This window comes from Eretmochelys imbricata, chromosome 3, assembly GCF_965152235.1.
Source record: "Eretmochelys imbricata isolate rEreImb1 chromosome 3, rEreImb1.hap1, whole genome shotgun sequence".
NCBI classification, from domain to species: domain Eukaryota; kingdom Metazoa; phylum Chordata; order Testudines; family Cheloniidae; genus Eretmochelys; species Eretmochelys imbricata.
Window position 1 is genome coordinate 98884805 of NC_135574.1, and position 14939 is coordinate 98899743.

Here is a 14939-nt window from a genome sequence, read left to right on the forward strand (position 1 = left end):
AGGGTTCAGGTGTCAGAAAACATGTTTGTATAAAATTTGGCTTCCCTCAAATTCCCATGGTTCCCTTTTACCCCAAAGCAGCCAGAAAAACTGGTAGAAATTCCATTCTTTTATAGCCCACAGGTGCCAGACAGTGAAGGAACTATTCAGTTTGATGGAGATGGTTATGCTTTGGTGAGCCGCCCAGTCCGCTGGAACCCCAATGTTTCTATGGTCATGTTCAAGTTCAAGACCTTCTCTTCTAGTGCTCTGCTGATGTACCTTGCAACACATGACTTGGTAAAAAATAAAAACCCCTCATGTTTCATGCTATCGTTAAAATTACTGAATACCTGTTACTCAAAAGGAGAAATGGAAATTAAAAATCAAATGTGCTGATTATCACTTCAGTACTGAAGCTAGTGGGTTTTATGGCTTGGGAGTTGTGGAGTCTGCCTATCATGCTTGAATATTTTCATATACAAATCATTTCAGACTCCACAACTCACAAGCCATAAAACCCCCCAGCTTCTTGTGTTCGGATGTGAGGGGTGAGGGGGAGCAGCGGTGTGTTCATGTGGGGAAAATGTCAAGGGTCAATTTTCATGGAAGTCAATTACTTTAGTGGGGCCAAGATTTTACTTCAACTTTTGAAATGCTCAAATTAGCAGAATTCTTTGATTCTCGCCCCCTCCTCCCCCAGTTATGGTAAATTTTTTGTCGCTTAAAATATAGGAAATGGATAGTCATAAGAAAGGACTGAGTACAGAATGCTTTGTGCCCAATGTGAGCAGCAGAATAGGGAAACTATGTATGGAACAGCCAACAGAATGTGATGTTGGCATTTCTTTAAAAAAAATTAGTTAATGTTCTCACACTACAGCTGAAATGGGTAATTTCAGACATTGTTTATTAAGGTTGTTAACTTTTTCATTTGTCTGCATTGTCAAGGGTCTGTGGACAGCAGGAAGAGGTTATTCCTAAAGACAGCTGGCCAGATCCTGATCTCATTTACACTGATGTAAATCTGAAGTAGGTCTGGTGAATTCTAGTACAGGTGCTCCAAATTTACAACATCCTAACTGAGAACAGAATCCAGCCCACTTTATCCTTCTAATATGGATTGTGATCTTCAGTACAGGAGCTTTCAGAACTGTGTTTCTTGAACCATTGCAAAACACTAGTGGGCATGTGCCATTGGCTGATCACATTGTGCTGGCCTATTTCCAGTCACTGAACTGCATTAAAAGAGCCAAAAATACATTATTTTCATAAGATTACTTTTTCATGTAAGCAACTATGGTAGTTGCTCTAGGGATGTTTTGCAGTTGTGAGTAGGAGGGTGTGTGAGCGAGCCATACAATGGAAACACAGATAGTCCATGAAATCATTTCTCTTAAAATGTGGGCTCACACTAGGTTTGGTAGGAGCACCATGAGAGAAACAAGTACTAAAATGAAAACTTCTCTGATGGTTAAATGCCCCTGCATTAGTAGTTCCCCATTTCTCAAGTCCTACCTTCTCCATTAGCCTGGTCTCTGGCTCCCTCGTGAGCTAGAAATTTCCCGCCCCTGCATCCTACCAGCCTTTGTTTGCCCTGGATATTGTAGTTTATTGTACCACAGCTCCAGTCAGCCACCAATGCTACAACTTCAGGGTATTTAAATATCAGCACCAGTGGTTGATAGGAATTATAGCAAACTGAACTACCCAATTCCATTTGGGGTATATCACTGACTAGAGGGAAATTGCAGGACAGCCCACCAATTTAGCCGGTGACCTGCATAAGAAGGTAGGAAGTAAAGAAAACAACTCTTTGACAGTACATTTCAGTGTACTTGAAGTTAGGGACAATAAATATCTGAGGAGTTTAACAACTTAAATAAAAACCCTGTACATTGTCACTCAGAAAATAAACAATTGTTTCATGTTAAATATTGCTTATCACAGAGAACAGGAACCAGTCTTCCAGTGTGTCTAAACAATGTGTCTAATCTGTCTCATTAACAGAAAGATTTCATGAGCGTAGAGCTCAGTGATGGGCATATAAAAGTCAGCTACGATCTAGGTTCAGGTACAACTTCTGCTATTGGCAACCAAAACCATAACGATGGGAAATGGAAATCGTTCACCCTCTCAAGAATCCAAAAACAAGGTGAGTTCCTACAGTGATAACATCAGAAGTGCTCTAATTACCCTATCCAGCACAGCTAACCATCTAATCACGGGGAAGATGATGTACAATATTGCTGGATTAGAAAATTCTATAAGAAAGTGATTTAGCAACTTCTTTTGCTTAGGTTGCAGGTGGCTTAGGTTAGAAATGACTGATTGCAGTGTCAACCAGGTCTTTTATGATTTTCTTTTGAAACCGGTAGCTTAATTTTCAGGCATAATTCTGCCTAACAGCTGGCTAAATTACATTCTAAAATGCATTTGAGTGAAAAATGATTTCTTCATGCAGTTCCCTGATATTGTTTAAAGTTCATAAAACAAACCTATCCGGTTTCTGTTAGAGTAGAAATTGGTTTTAGGCTTTACAATGCTTTTCATACTCTGGGTATCCCACCGTGCTTTAAAAAGTAATGAGTTAAATACTGGTAGTGCAATAATTATGTAAATAAACACAGCAGCTATTATAAGTAACGTCTTGCACAGTGTCATGGACATTGGAACCCAGATTGCAGAAACTAAGTATGTTTTCAAATAGTGCCATAGCTTTAGCTTTTGTACAAGTAGAGGCTAAATAATCTAAGCAGGAACTACAGGGGTGAGAGGGGAGTTTAGTCTCAATATCCATTCTGTGTTCCACCTTAGTTGAGAATCCTGGCAATTGTGTGTGGGATGAGGTTTGTTTTGTGAGGTAAGTATATGACCAATAGGACTTGAACTGAAACGTTTACGGCACTGAGCAGCTATCATATGGTAAAAGCTTTTCCTTACTTCTGTTCTGCATTGGATTCAAACCAACAAAGCAGAGGTGAAATGATCTCCCCATTCTTGATCTTGTCCTGAGCTCTTCACTGAATAAAGTACTGACACTGAAGACAAACCAGTTAGAACTGGGGATAGAACATATTTAAAAATAAAGCATACAAGATTACTATGGCATTTTTCAGGTTGTTATGGCAACAGAGAAAAATATGGTTTTTTTCTTCCACCCAGCTAATTTATGATTTGGAAATCCAGTATCTGACTTGCAAGTTACTACCCCACTTCCTATTTTCCAAAAAAATTATTTTTCTTCTGTTTTTTTCCACTGGGTAATATAGAGTTCATGTCTGATTTCCAACTTCTTAATCTTTTCCAGCCAATGTGTCAATTGTAGACATAGACACTAATCAGGAAGAGATCATCGCAACATCTTCTACAGGAAGCCATTTTGGTCTCAACTTGAAAGCTGATGAGAAAATATATTTTGGTGGATTGCCAACTCTCAGAAACCTGAGGTAATTGGACTTAAAACAATATCTTTGCCTATCGGGAGGGCAGATAATGTAAGTTTATTATATGTACCTATTTCTCCTCAAGTTTACTTGCCAGGAGAATGGTGAATTCCATTCCCAATGCAGGACCAAAGGTCCTTGGCATTGATCCTCTTGAGTGTTATTTCCTCTGTAAGTGCCCTCTCACACCTTAAGATGGCTCGAATTGTTCACTGCTCCATTTCAAATACACTGTGAGCTTTGATTATACTACAGTAAAGGCTCCTGATGCTGTGTACGGAACCATAATGATGTAACTGGGCTTCTCTTTCTCGGTACATTTCTTTGCTTCCTATAACAATGGATTTGCAGTTCCAAACCTGTAGCTCAGAGAAGGGTCCAAGTCCTGCAATGACTTAAGTACATGTTTAATTTTACAAACATCAGTAGTCTCACTGAAGTCAGAAACTACTCATTTACTTAACATGAAATGATTGCTTAAGTCTTTGCAGGATCGTTGCCTACTATACTTTCAATATGTGTTACATAAAATGTATGGCATGTTGTACTTATTTTAAAATCGATTTGAAGACAAGGGTTCCATTCTTGAACTCTTCAATAAGATAAAATTCCTTGTGCTCAATAATTTATATTGAATAGATTTAAAATATCATGCAGTATACTTTAAATGCAATGAAATGTGGTTAATTTCATTTTATTTTATTTTTCTGAGAGTCCAATCCTCAACTGCTTACTTGGGCAAAACTTCTCCACAGTACATTTCATTATGTATAAAATATATTGCATGTTTTTTTCCCTGTGCTTAAATATTTAAGAAATGGGATATGAGATGCTGGAATTTAACAAGGGGCTTTTAAATAATCTGAAAAATATTGTTGGGATTCAGTGAATGGTCAGCTATTTCTGCAACACAAAAAAATCTGACTACAACAAGGAGATGAACTGTAACAAAAACAAGCCTATTAATCTGGGTCAACTTCATTTACATTTCATAATGACAGTCAAAAAGTCACCTTGTGCACCAGGAAGCCTAGCTATACTTTAGGAGGCTGTTGCACAACCAAGGGGAGAACAGGGATATTGTTAATTTATTACGTTTAATTTACGGTACCTCTGATATCAGTTTACCTTGTAATAAAAAAACCAAGCTTTTCCCTCATGATGTCTCACATTGCATTATGTAATTGTGAAGTCACACGGATGTGTGCCAAATTATACGAAGAAATTACTCCGAGGCATATCCTTTCTGGTTACTTAGGAAACCAAGAACACCCTAGCTATTTGAAACTGTGGGAACCATTGTGCCTGCAGCTGTGATTCATCAGTTGTGACCTGGTGCAAGATGCATGTTACAATAAATTACTATCAAAGATAAAGATCATCTGAGCTGCTGCAAGCAGCAGACATCGAGATACCTGTGACTTTGTAAACGCCAGGCTGTATCAGTCCCAGACCCATCTCCTGCCAGTTCTTTCATGATTTTATTTTACTGAGGACTAATTGTGATAACAAATAATAAAACAATTTACTGATCAATATGACATTTTATGGGAGAATGTGTGGAGGGGAATAACACTGTTAACTGTGCTAGCCTATTAAGGCCTGGTGTATATTTATTTAAATTAAAAGAATCTCACCAACCAGCATCTGTTTTCACTGGGAGATCTAGATCAATTTCAATATGAAATGTTCTGAATCTAGATCATTTTCTACAATAAATGTAATTAAAAATAAAATTGTTTTTTTCCTCTCTTTTATCCTAGTATGAAAGCAAGGTAAAAATAATTAAATATCTGCATGACTTGCATGCATTGAATAAGCGCAGCTTGGTTTAGGTGGCAGTGCAGAAGCAGCCTGTGGGTAGCATTTACACCTGCCGTTCCCCTGGGGCTGTTAATTGAGCAAGTTGCTCCTGCTGCAACAGGCAAAGCTGCTCCTATGTGCTTAACACTCTCTTGTTGCAAGCTGTGCACACACATAAGCAAATACCTTTCTCGCCTCTTCACATAGCTGCTTGTGTCTGCTGTAGATTGTTTTGTTGTTGTTTTTTTAATTGGATCAAGATCCGAGTTAAAGAAAGCTAGGTACAGGAGATTTCTGCTCAGCATGGGGCAGTTTAGTGGTTCAACAAGTTCAGGGCCCGGAAGTGCTATTCTCCAAGGCAATGATTTAATTCCTAAAAATGGCAGGAAGGTTAGCAGCAGATCTGTGTGAAACTTGCCAGTTTGGGCCAATGTGGGGTTGTGACACCTTTTGTGCACATGGGTTTCAGTTTGGGTTGGTTTGTGTTCTGGAATTTTGCTTTGACTTTTCAAGTGTAAATTCAATTTTGCTCAGACCTCCATGTTAATACCTGGTTTTGAGTCAGAAACATGCAATCCCCAAATTAACAAACCCCAATGATTAGAACAAAGCCATACATGTCTCCCTTGAAGCCCCCTTACTGCAGAGAAACCCTACTTAGGTTCACCTGAAATTCAGCCCAGGTTTTCAGAAACTATTGTGAATCTCAGAAAATCTCTGGATGAACTTTGACCTTGTTTTACTAAAGCCCCAGCATGAAAGCAGAGGTAAAATTTCATACAGAGTTAAAGTTCACATAACTCTAGTTAAGAGTTGGAGGTTGGAAATAGCAAATTTCTGAAATTGGAGATGTCAGTGAAAAAGGGTAGGAATGTGGAATTGCTGTTTGGATGGGATGTAGAGATGGGATGTAAAGAATAAGAAATGAAAGACTGACTATAACTGAATGACTGTGAATGAAGCAGAGTTTGGATTATTTTAGTAAACCAGAGGGTTAGTCTAATTTACGTAAAGGATGCAAAATTGTCAGAATCTGTGCTTTGCTTTCTGAGATGGCTATCATGCAAAGAATGGCTTTCAGTTCCAAAATATGTATTTGAAATGAACTGTTTATATCAAGTTATTTTGTAATTAATGGCGTTGAAAATCATACTAAATAGATTTTTCCGGGATTCTGAATTTAATGCCCTGGTTTTCAGTTTTAATTCCCCAGTTTTCATTCCTTGTTATTTTCTAAAAACATTTTTCTTTTGTTTGGTCGGTCTGGTTGTCCCCATGTCCCATTAAGATGTTTGTTGTCATCTCCAAAGACTGTAATAACATGAATTATTAGTTAATTCACTCCAGGTGAATTAACTACAGTATCAGTGAATTAGCTACAGTCACTGCTCCTCCTTTTGGATTTAGTCTCCATGGCTTGAATAGCGGGGGGTTCATGGAGTTCATGGGGTTCGAACTGGGGATCATCGAGCAGTTCGTTCTTGCTAATTGGTGGCGAATGACTATAATAAAGGGCCAACTTGGCCACGAGTCCTGGGGCTTGATTTAGTGCCCTTAGAACTGAGGTCTCTGAATTACTTCCACACTAGCAAGCTAGTTATGGTGGAATGCTCAGCGGTTTTGTCGTTTCTCCTGGCATTGAAAGACTATGCAAACCATAGCGCAGGAGTTTTGCAATTACAGTAGGATGCTCTTCATGATGTGGCTGTATAGTGAGGATCCAGATCAAAAACCAAGTGTTTTGTGCAGGGAGAGTTAACTGACTGGGAAAGGCTGAAATAATACTATGGCATTTATAGAATGGTATTTGGGAAAAATGAGGGATATGTAAGGAATGAATCTTAGTCCATTAGAGTAAAACAAGAAAGCTATTTTAGTCGGAAAAATCCAAGACTAGGAATGAATTATTCTTGCAGTTTTTAGCAAATATTTCATCCTAAACTTCTTCAAGTTACAAAAGTCCCTCTTCCATCAAGATCTAGTGTTTATATGAAAGAAACATTTGTCTTCCACTCAAGGTCTTTCCTTGTTGTTATGATTTCCAGCCTGCATCATTTGGTTTTGCCTGGAGGACAGCTACCTACTATTTTGTAGTTTACCTCATTTAAATGTCAAAGGTGACAGCACTCCTTTAAAGGAAAAAAAGAGTAGAGCCAAAGACCATTCTTGTTGGGGGATGAGAAGAACATCCTTTAACACCTCTGATAGATGATGGTAGCCAGACTGTACTGTGTGCTGGTGAGCGATGGAAAGCAGGATGTACTTTGTGTGTGCGCACACAATGCTCGCCCATTCAGACGTGTACCTGTGCTTAAAAAAAAATACAGTAGAGTATCTTTGTGCATATGAATGCATGAGTGTGTGGGTCTGATTGATAAAGTCTCTATAGTGGGCATAGAAAACATGTTGCATGTTAACTCACATGACGAGCGCTATGGTTTTAATTTTATTTTTTTACAGGCCTGAAGTGAACTTAAAGAAATATGCAGGCTGCCTCAAAGATATTGAAATTTCACGAACACCATATAATATACTGAGCAGCCCTGATTTTGTCGGCGTAACCAAAGGATGCACACTGGAGGTTGGTTAGTCTGTCTCATATTTACTTTGGGTAAAAGGATGAAAAAAAGATTTTCTTTGCTAACACAAGATATCAATCACATACTGCATGCATAGGGTGGGATTTTCAAAACCTACCTTTGCTCCAACCTACTGCAGACAATGGGAACTTTACTACTGATTTTAACAAGAATAGAGTTAGGCCAACTTTGTATTAGTTACTGTTTATAGCATCTTTCATTATAAAGGATCCTAAAGCACTTTACAAAATACAGTACCTACCATAGATTGAGGATCATTGAAATGCAGCTACCTCTAGGCTACACAGTGACAACCCATTAAGGCACAGTCCCATGCAAAGGGCTCTCACACAGTAAGCTGCGTAAAAATAATTGTTTCTGTCTCAGAAAAAAGAAGGGTTGAGTAACCGTACCAGGATTTAAGAATATACCAGTGCTACACAGCACTTCTGAAGCACTTTCTATTTGAAAAGGAGTACTTGTGGCACCTTAGAGACTAACCAATTAATCTGAGTATAAGCTTTCGTGAGCTACAGCTCACTTCATCGGATGCTGTAGCTCACGAAAGCTTATGCTCAAATAAATTGGTTAGTCTCTAAGGTGCCACAAGTACTCCTTTTCTTTTTGCGAATACAGACTAACACGGCTGTTACTCTGAAACTTTCTATTTGAGTGTCTCAAAGTCCTTTACAAACATTAATTAATTTACAATTGTAACAGTACTGTAAAATAAGCCTTGTTATCCCCTTAAAATCAAACAGAATTACACAAACTCTTTTGAATCTCACAAATTTTGGGGTTTGTTGTAAATTTTACAATAAAAGGATGATACTAAATATGAGACTTGAAATAACACTCAGCTAGTTAAATGCCCTGGAATGTCAAAGAAAAATATTGCAGATGTCTGTCTGCCTCCTCATCTGGCACAATCTACTATGTCTCTGTCTGAGGGCAACTCCACTCAACTTACCATTTTGTCAGTAATTTTAGAAAAAGTGACTGTTTCTATGAAATATTCTCTACACCTAGTTGGAATGATGCACAAATGGGCAGCAGTTACAGAAAACCTGATATAAAATGCATTGATTTATTATTTGTTGATATACTGCATGTCTTTAAATTGTGCTACTATCTGCCAGTGTGCAAAGCAGTTGGGCCATGGGCAATACGTGCTTCATTTATGAGTGTATCTCATCAGTGAAGCAGTAGTGCTTAGCAGATGGTGAAGCAATGATGAATGATTAATAGAAAGTGTATTCTGGTCAAATTTTACAAATAATAGAATCCAATGCATGTTCATATTGGTTATTGTTCTTTACTGGCTTGATTTAAAAGTGAAAGAAAAACAGGAAAAGGAAAAACAGTCAGATAAAATAACAATAAGCGGTCACTTTTAAATCAACTGGATATTCTGAAATAAGGCTGCAATTATGTAAACCATTCATTCCCTCTGAAATTTAGTATTCCAGAAATGTTCTAATAATGATTGATGGTACAGACTGATTAATGCTTGTGCAACACTTCGAAAATGTAAATGGCTGAGTATTATAGTCTATCTCAATGCTATGCATTAGTAAATATAACTTTATGGGGGGGTTCATGCTTTGTTTTGTGTCATACCAATTCACCTTCTCTCTCGCCTTTCCACAGAACCTTTACACAGTTAGCTTCCCCAAACCAGGTTTTGTGGAACTGCAGCCAGTCTCATTTGGCATGGGTACAGAAATCAACCTGTCCTTCAGCACCAAGAATGAGTCAGGGGTCATCTTATTTGGCACAGGTGGGACACCTGTACCCCCGAGGAGAAAACGCAGACAGACCGGGCAGGTAAAGAACACTACAGTAGAAGATATGAAAAACTCATAACTTCTGCTGAGCTTTTTTCACACAGCTTGTTGTACCCAGCCACTGCATTGCCATGATAGATTTATGATGAAGTAGAAGTTCAGTGCTGCTGAATGAGGTTTTTCTTTCCAAAGCTTTTGTTTGTTTGGTGGAGAAATAAAATGGGGGTTCACAATTTACTTTTGCATTGAACATTGGCTTTATTGAGGATTTGGGGGGGGGTTTAAATCCTCAGAATTCTGTCAATTCATGTTTTCATTTCTTGGGTTGGGTAACACAAAGCACTAATATTGCACAGGGTTGTTTTTCTTTGGTATAATGATTTGACAGTATTTACAGATCAGTTCTGGATTTTTCTAAGTGACTGCTACAAATGAGCCTACTTTTTAGCCTAAATACCAGATTTATTTTTGTGTCCTATATTTGCTTCCATTTTTTTTTATCAGACCTGAGTAACCGAGAATATTGTTCTTTGGTTCTCCTCAGGACTACTCAGACAATGTTTATATGCTGGATTTAATTAAATAATTACTGCAGTTTCTACAGTAATTTTCCAAAAACCCCAGCTTCCTGTGGGTCCCATTCTGCTTTCCTTGTGAACCCACACCTCCCATTGACCTAAATGCCTCGTGAATGTTACTAGTGTTTGGGGATTTTGTAGAATACTGGGGTTTGTTTGTTTTTAATACAAGGGCACAGCTTAAATGACACTCCAATCTCCCCTTCCTCCCCAAAATAAAGGCTAGTTTAACAACCTTCGAGACCTTGAATTAACACCAGCAAAGCACAGTTTCTACACTACCCTAGTGACTAATTCGAAAAACTACAGGCATTGTTTGAGATTATTGAAATAGTAAAACAAAATGCTGTGCTATTTTCCTTGTACAGTACATTTGGTAGTTGATTTTCCACTGCTCTCCCCCACACCTATAAGGTTGTATTGGAACAGAACACTTGGTGGCTTGAAAGAACATACTCCAGAGCCAACACATTTAAATGGCTGATCCATAAAGAAACATACATGATATTAATTGTAGGGTGGGAGCTACTTCCACAACTTCAGGACATAGACATGAACATAACATTGGTTGCTGGAGTGACTATGGGATGGATCCTGGAAATCCGTCACAACGTGGAGTACTGGATACTGGAGTAACTATGGCCATCATTCTGCAAGCCCTCCATACGCAGAACTCCCATTGAGATCCATGGTAATTCTGTGCATGGAAGGTTTAAGATCAGGCTTTGTAATAGCAAAAAACAGGGATGCTTTGGAGCTGAGATTCTCTTTTCTTCTGCCTACATGCATGTAAAAAGGGTAAAATATTTTTAATGGCACTTTATACCTTGTTGCAAAATGTCATGAAAGATGTTGCTTATGTATCTTAGTCCATCTGAATATAACAGCAAAACTGAAATGGCTATATCTTAACTCCCTCCAGGAGTGTAACAACCATTCTAGCTCTCAGCATCAGATGCCAGGATTTGAGTATATTCCTGGTTAAATTAGGCTCTCTTTTATACCACTGTAAATGTAAAGTAACACCTTTGGCTTCAAAAAAGATACTCCTGATTCAGTCTAGTGTATGATGGCAAAATTTGATCACCTATCCTCAGTGGCTGGAATTCTAAGTGCAGCCTCAGCCAGTTACTATGTTTTTATGCCTTAAGTAGGATAGTGGCACAGTTCTTGAGGAGCCTGTAATGAGATTACTTCCTACCACCAGCAACAGTAGGTGGAGCAAAAGAGAAGGGATGTGCTTTACTAAGGGAGAGCTTGGGCAAATGCAAAACTAAGAGAAGCAGTTCCCTTCTGAACGTGGCTTAGCTTTTAATAACTGTCCCACATTACAGGCCTATTATGCAGTGTTCCTGAACAAAGGTCGATTAGAAGTGCATATCGCCCCTGGAATACGAGATCCACGCAGGATCATCATCAAGCCTGAATCCGGCGATTTTCATGATGGTAGAGCACACTCCATCCGGATAGAAAGAATCAAAGGGTAACAAACCAGGACTTCAGGGTGCTATACAACTCACAGTACAATTAATTCAATCACCATAATAAACAGATGACTGAAATCAGTATTCCTTTTTATGAAAGGAGGACAGTATAATATGTGCATTGTTTTCCTTTACCCTCCCCAAAAAAGGCAGTTTCTGACTGCTAATTTTATTACTGTATAGGCTAAGGCTACATTCTTTAGTGAGGTTATCAGGCAGCTCCTCTTAAGATTTTCATTAATCAAAATTGCTATATTTAACCTTTTGGTACTTGGCAAATATACTTTATTAATCTAATTTGTGTGGATGAAGAATAAATCTTCAGAACAGTAAGTCATCTTTGCAAGAGTTGCGGAGAAAGACAGCTTTCAAAACAGCAGCAGTGGCAGATAACCTTTCCCAAATACCACATGCTAATTTTTGTATATATGGTTACAGCGGTGTCAATTGAGTGAGTTAAGAAAATGAAGATACGTAGTAGTGGATTAACACTAATGTTTCTTTATCACAATGAAGCCATTGCAGATATTTCAGCTATATTCACCCCTTCACTAGCTCAACCTCCCTTACCACTTTTTCAGACACATGCAACCAAAAGGCTATTAAGGAGATGCACATTACCATTTATTAAGGATGCCTGCATTAGAGACAATAAACATATTGTCATCTTGATGTGTAGGGATTTATGCAGTTACTATTATTTGTATTCTGTTACTGCCCAAAGTCTTCAGTCAGGATCTAGGCCCAATTGTGGAACGTACTGTACAAATATTCAGTGGGCTTGTGCACACTAGGAGAAAAGATGTTTTTATAAAACATTGTAAGTAACATGTGATAGTTAGCATTTTATAAACTCCAATGTATCCAGGGCAGATTGTAATTGAACACATTGACTGATGGGGTGAACCATAGGTGCCTCACTATGATTCACCTTGACCAGCTAATGTGTGAAAACTACAGTTAAAACTATTATGGTCATCTAATCTAAACTCCACTTATGACTTTGTCTTTTTCCCAACTGCCTAGAAGAACTTCCTCGTCCATCTAGTCACCAGGTGCTTTTTCTCCCCTCTACCTTAAAAATAATTTCTCTTGGCTTTGCCTTCTTTCACTATAATCTCTGCTCAGGAGAAATTCACTGCCTCTTTCACCTGTTTGTTGTAATTAATGCCCTACTGCAATTTTGTTCCCCAACCCCAGCATTTCCTGTCATTTGTTTTTTGTTAGATTGTAAATTCGTAGGGACAGAGATTTTTTCTTATATTAAAAAAAAAGAACCCATCATGCTCTCTTGAAAGACTAATGTTGTGTGATGATGATAATACAAATTTTTAAACATAAGGTAAACTCTTTTAACTTGAATCACCAAATAAAACTGCTTATAACAAAGGTAATAATCTCTCATAATAAATCAAAACATAACTGCTCTACAACGCCATCCAGTGATGAGAGATGCATATTAGAATCAAGCCTTCAAAATTTTCTCAGTAGCTCTGTTACAAAACAAATTAAATGAAGACTGTGCACTTCATGTAACACAGGCTGGATTGGAAATGAAAAGATATAAATGATTAAACCTAACCCCTTTATCTGCTTGTCATCAACTCAGGCTTAAATATGGGGAGCATCATTTGAAAACTCTTCAAGTAGCTAATTGTCCATATAATTATAAACGAATTGCTTCCCATTCCAGGATAATTGTAGGATAGTGTTCAGGACCAATGCACTGTATGGTAGTATTCTGTTGCAAAATGTGTAAATGTTTTCTATGGTAATCTGAAGATGAGATAAAGTATTGTACTTGGCTGAAGGTGTCAATAAGCAACAATGTACAGTACAAGCAATTCCTGCAATAGAATGGAATCTAAGAAAGGCATAGTGTACAACTTATGTCTTTTGATCAAAATGATGCTACCTGTAACTATGAAGAGATTGGATGTTTTGCACTCAGTAAACCTAATTTTTAATTTTTGTGCATACATTTGAGTGCCTGTTTCTGCATATGAGCATCCAAATAACATGTACTTGGGTGTCTTAACTTTGAAAATTGGCCTCCCCTGGATAAAGTTTTTTTAATTCATTTATATTCTATAATTTACAAGATTTGTATTATTTGGGTGCGGGGGGTGAGGAGGGAGGATTGAATTTTCTTTTTTATATGAATCTATAGTTGAGAAAATGAGGTTATTTGCCAGAAACCGACTCTTTCAGAGTGTTCTGTTGGTGCTCACTTCTTCTGAACAAATGAGACTGATTATTTAGGCACCTAAACATGGATTTAGATGTCTAACTCTAGGCACCGATGTATAAATATTTAGGCCCTAATATTTAACTTCTTGTGATCCTGAAATAGAGAATTGACTCAACATCTCTAAAATAACAGCACACTTGATAACCTGCACCAGAGTCCTCTCTCTTTTTTGTTACTCTCCCATGGCTAATGTCTATTAAATCCAGTATAGCAATGTAAAGAAATTATGTCAAATAGCATTCCACTTGCACCTTCAAACACAGTGAAGTTCTGATCCACCTTTTGGCACTGAGTTCACATGGAGTTAGACTTGCTAAGTTGCTACAGCCTTTGTCCATTTCATCACTCATCTTCAGATTGTCCGAAAGATAGCAGCAGATAGATTGCTCACCCTGTTATTGTTATGCCTTATTATGTTATGTTTGTTACCCATCAAAATAACTCACAGTCTCTCTACATCTACATTCTCTGTATTAGTACCTGTTTCCTTCTTTTCAGCATACAGGTTCCTAACAAGCTAGATTTCTCTACCCTCCTAGCCTTGTTATAAACGTGGTAAAAATCTTTCAATAATTTTACACTGACATACATGGGTGTATGCCTCTATCTCACTGCTCTGTAGCATTGTCTTTGTGTGACCTCTTCTCTTACATTTGGACCATGTGTTTGCATAATTACAGTGAACAATCCACATGGCTTTCTCCCTTACCCCCTTCCCGCAAAACAGACTAACCATATATTTTTAAAATGTACAGTATATATCTACTGTTGATTCCTGCAGTCAGAGCACTCCAGAGCATTGTTTGTCCTCTAGCAAGAAGATAATAACTAGTACAAACCAGAAAATAAAGAGCCAAACAAAATGTGACCCCATGCTGTTATATCCCACTGAACCCTATTTGATTATACATAATGTCACATACAGCAGGCTTGACTCTTACCATGTCAGTGCTGTCATGCTTCGGACTACTATTTTCAGTTCAACCAGAAGCTACTGTTACTGCAACTCCACTGTCTGGTGTTGCCATGCCC

General features: G+C 38.0%; 1 protein-coding gene across 1 annotated transcript in view; it reads left to right on the forward strand.

Annotated features, from left to right (window-relative positions):
* LAMA2 (laminin subunit alpha 2) overlaps positions 1 to 14939 on the forward strand; it is a 340783-nt gene that overhangs the window by 302829 nt on the left and 23015 nt on the right. Inside the window, exons 49-55 of the mRNA XM_077812149.1 lie at positions 117 to 279; positions 1990 to 2134; positions 3290 to 3428; positions 5189 to 5200; positions 7689 to 7809; positions 9458 to 9634; positions 11507 to 11655. Coding sequence (XP_077668275.1) covers positions 117 to 279; positions 1990 to 2134; positions 3290 to 3428; positions 5189 to 5200; positions 7689 to 7809; positions 9458 to 9634; positions 11507 to 11655 — 906 coding nt within the window. The remainder of the gene's footprint in view (positions 1 to 116; positions 280 to 1989; positions 2135 to 3289; positions 3429 to 5188; positions 5201 to 7688; positions 7810 to 9457; positions 9635 to 11506; positions 11656 to 14939) is intronic.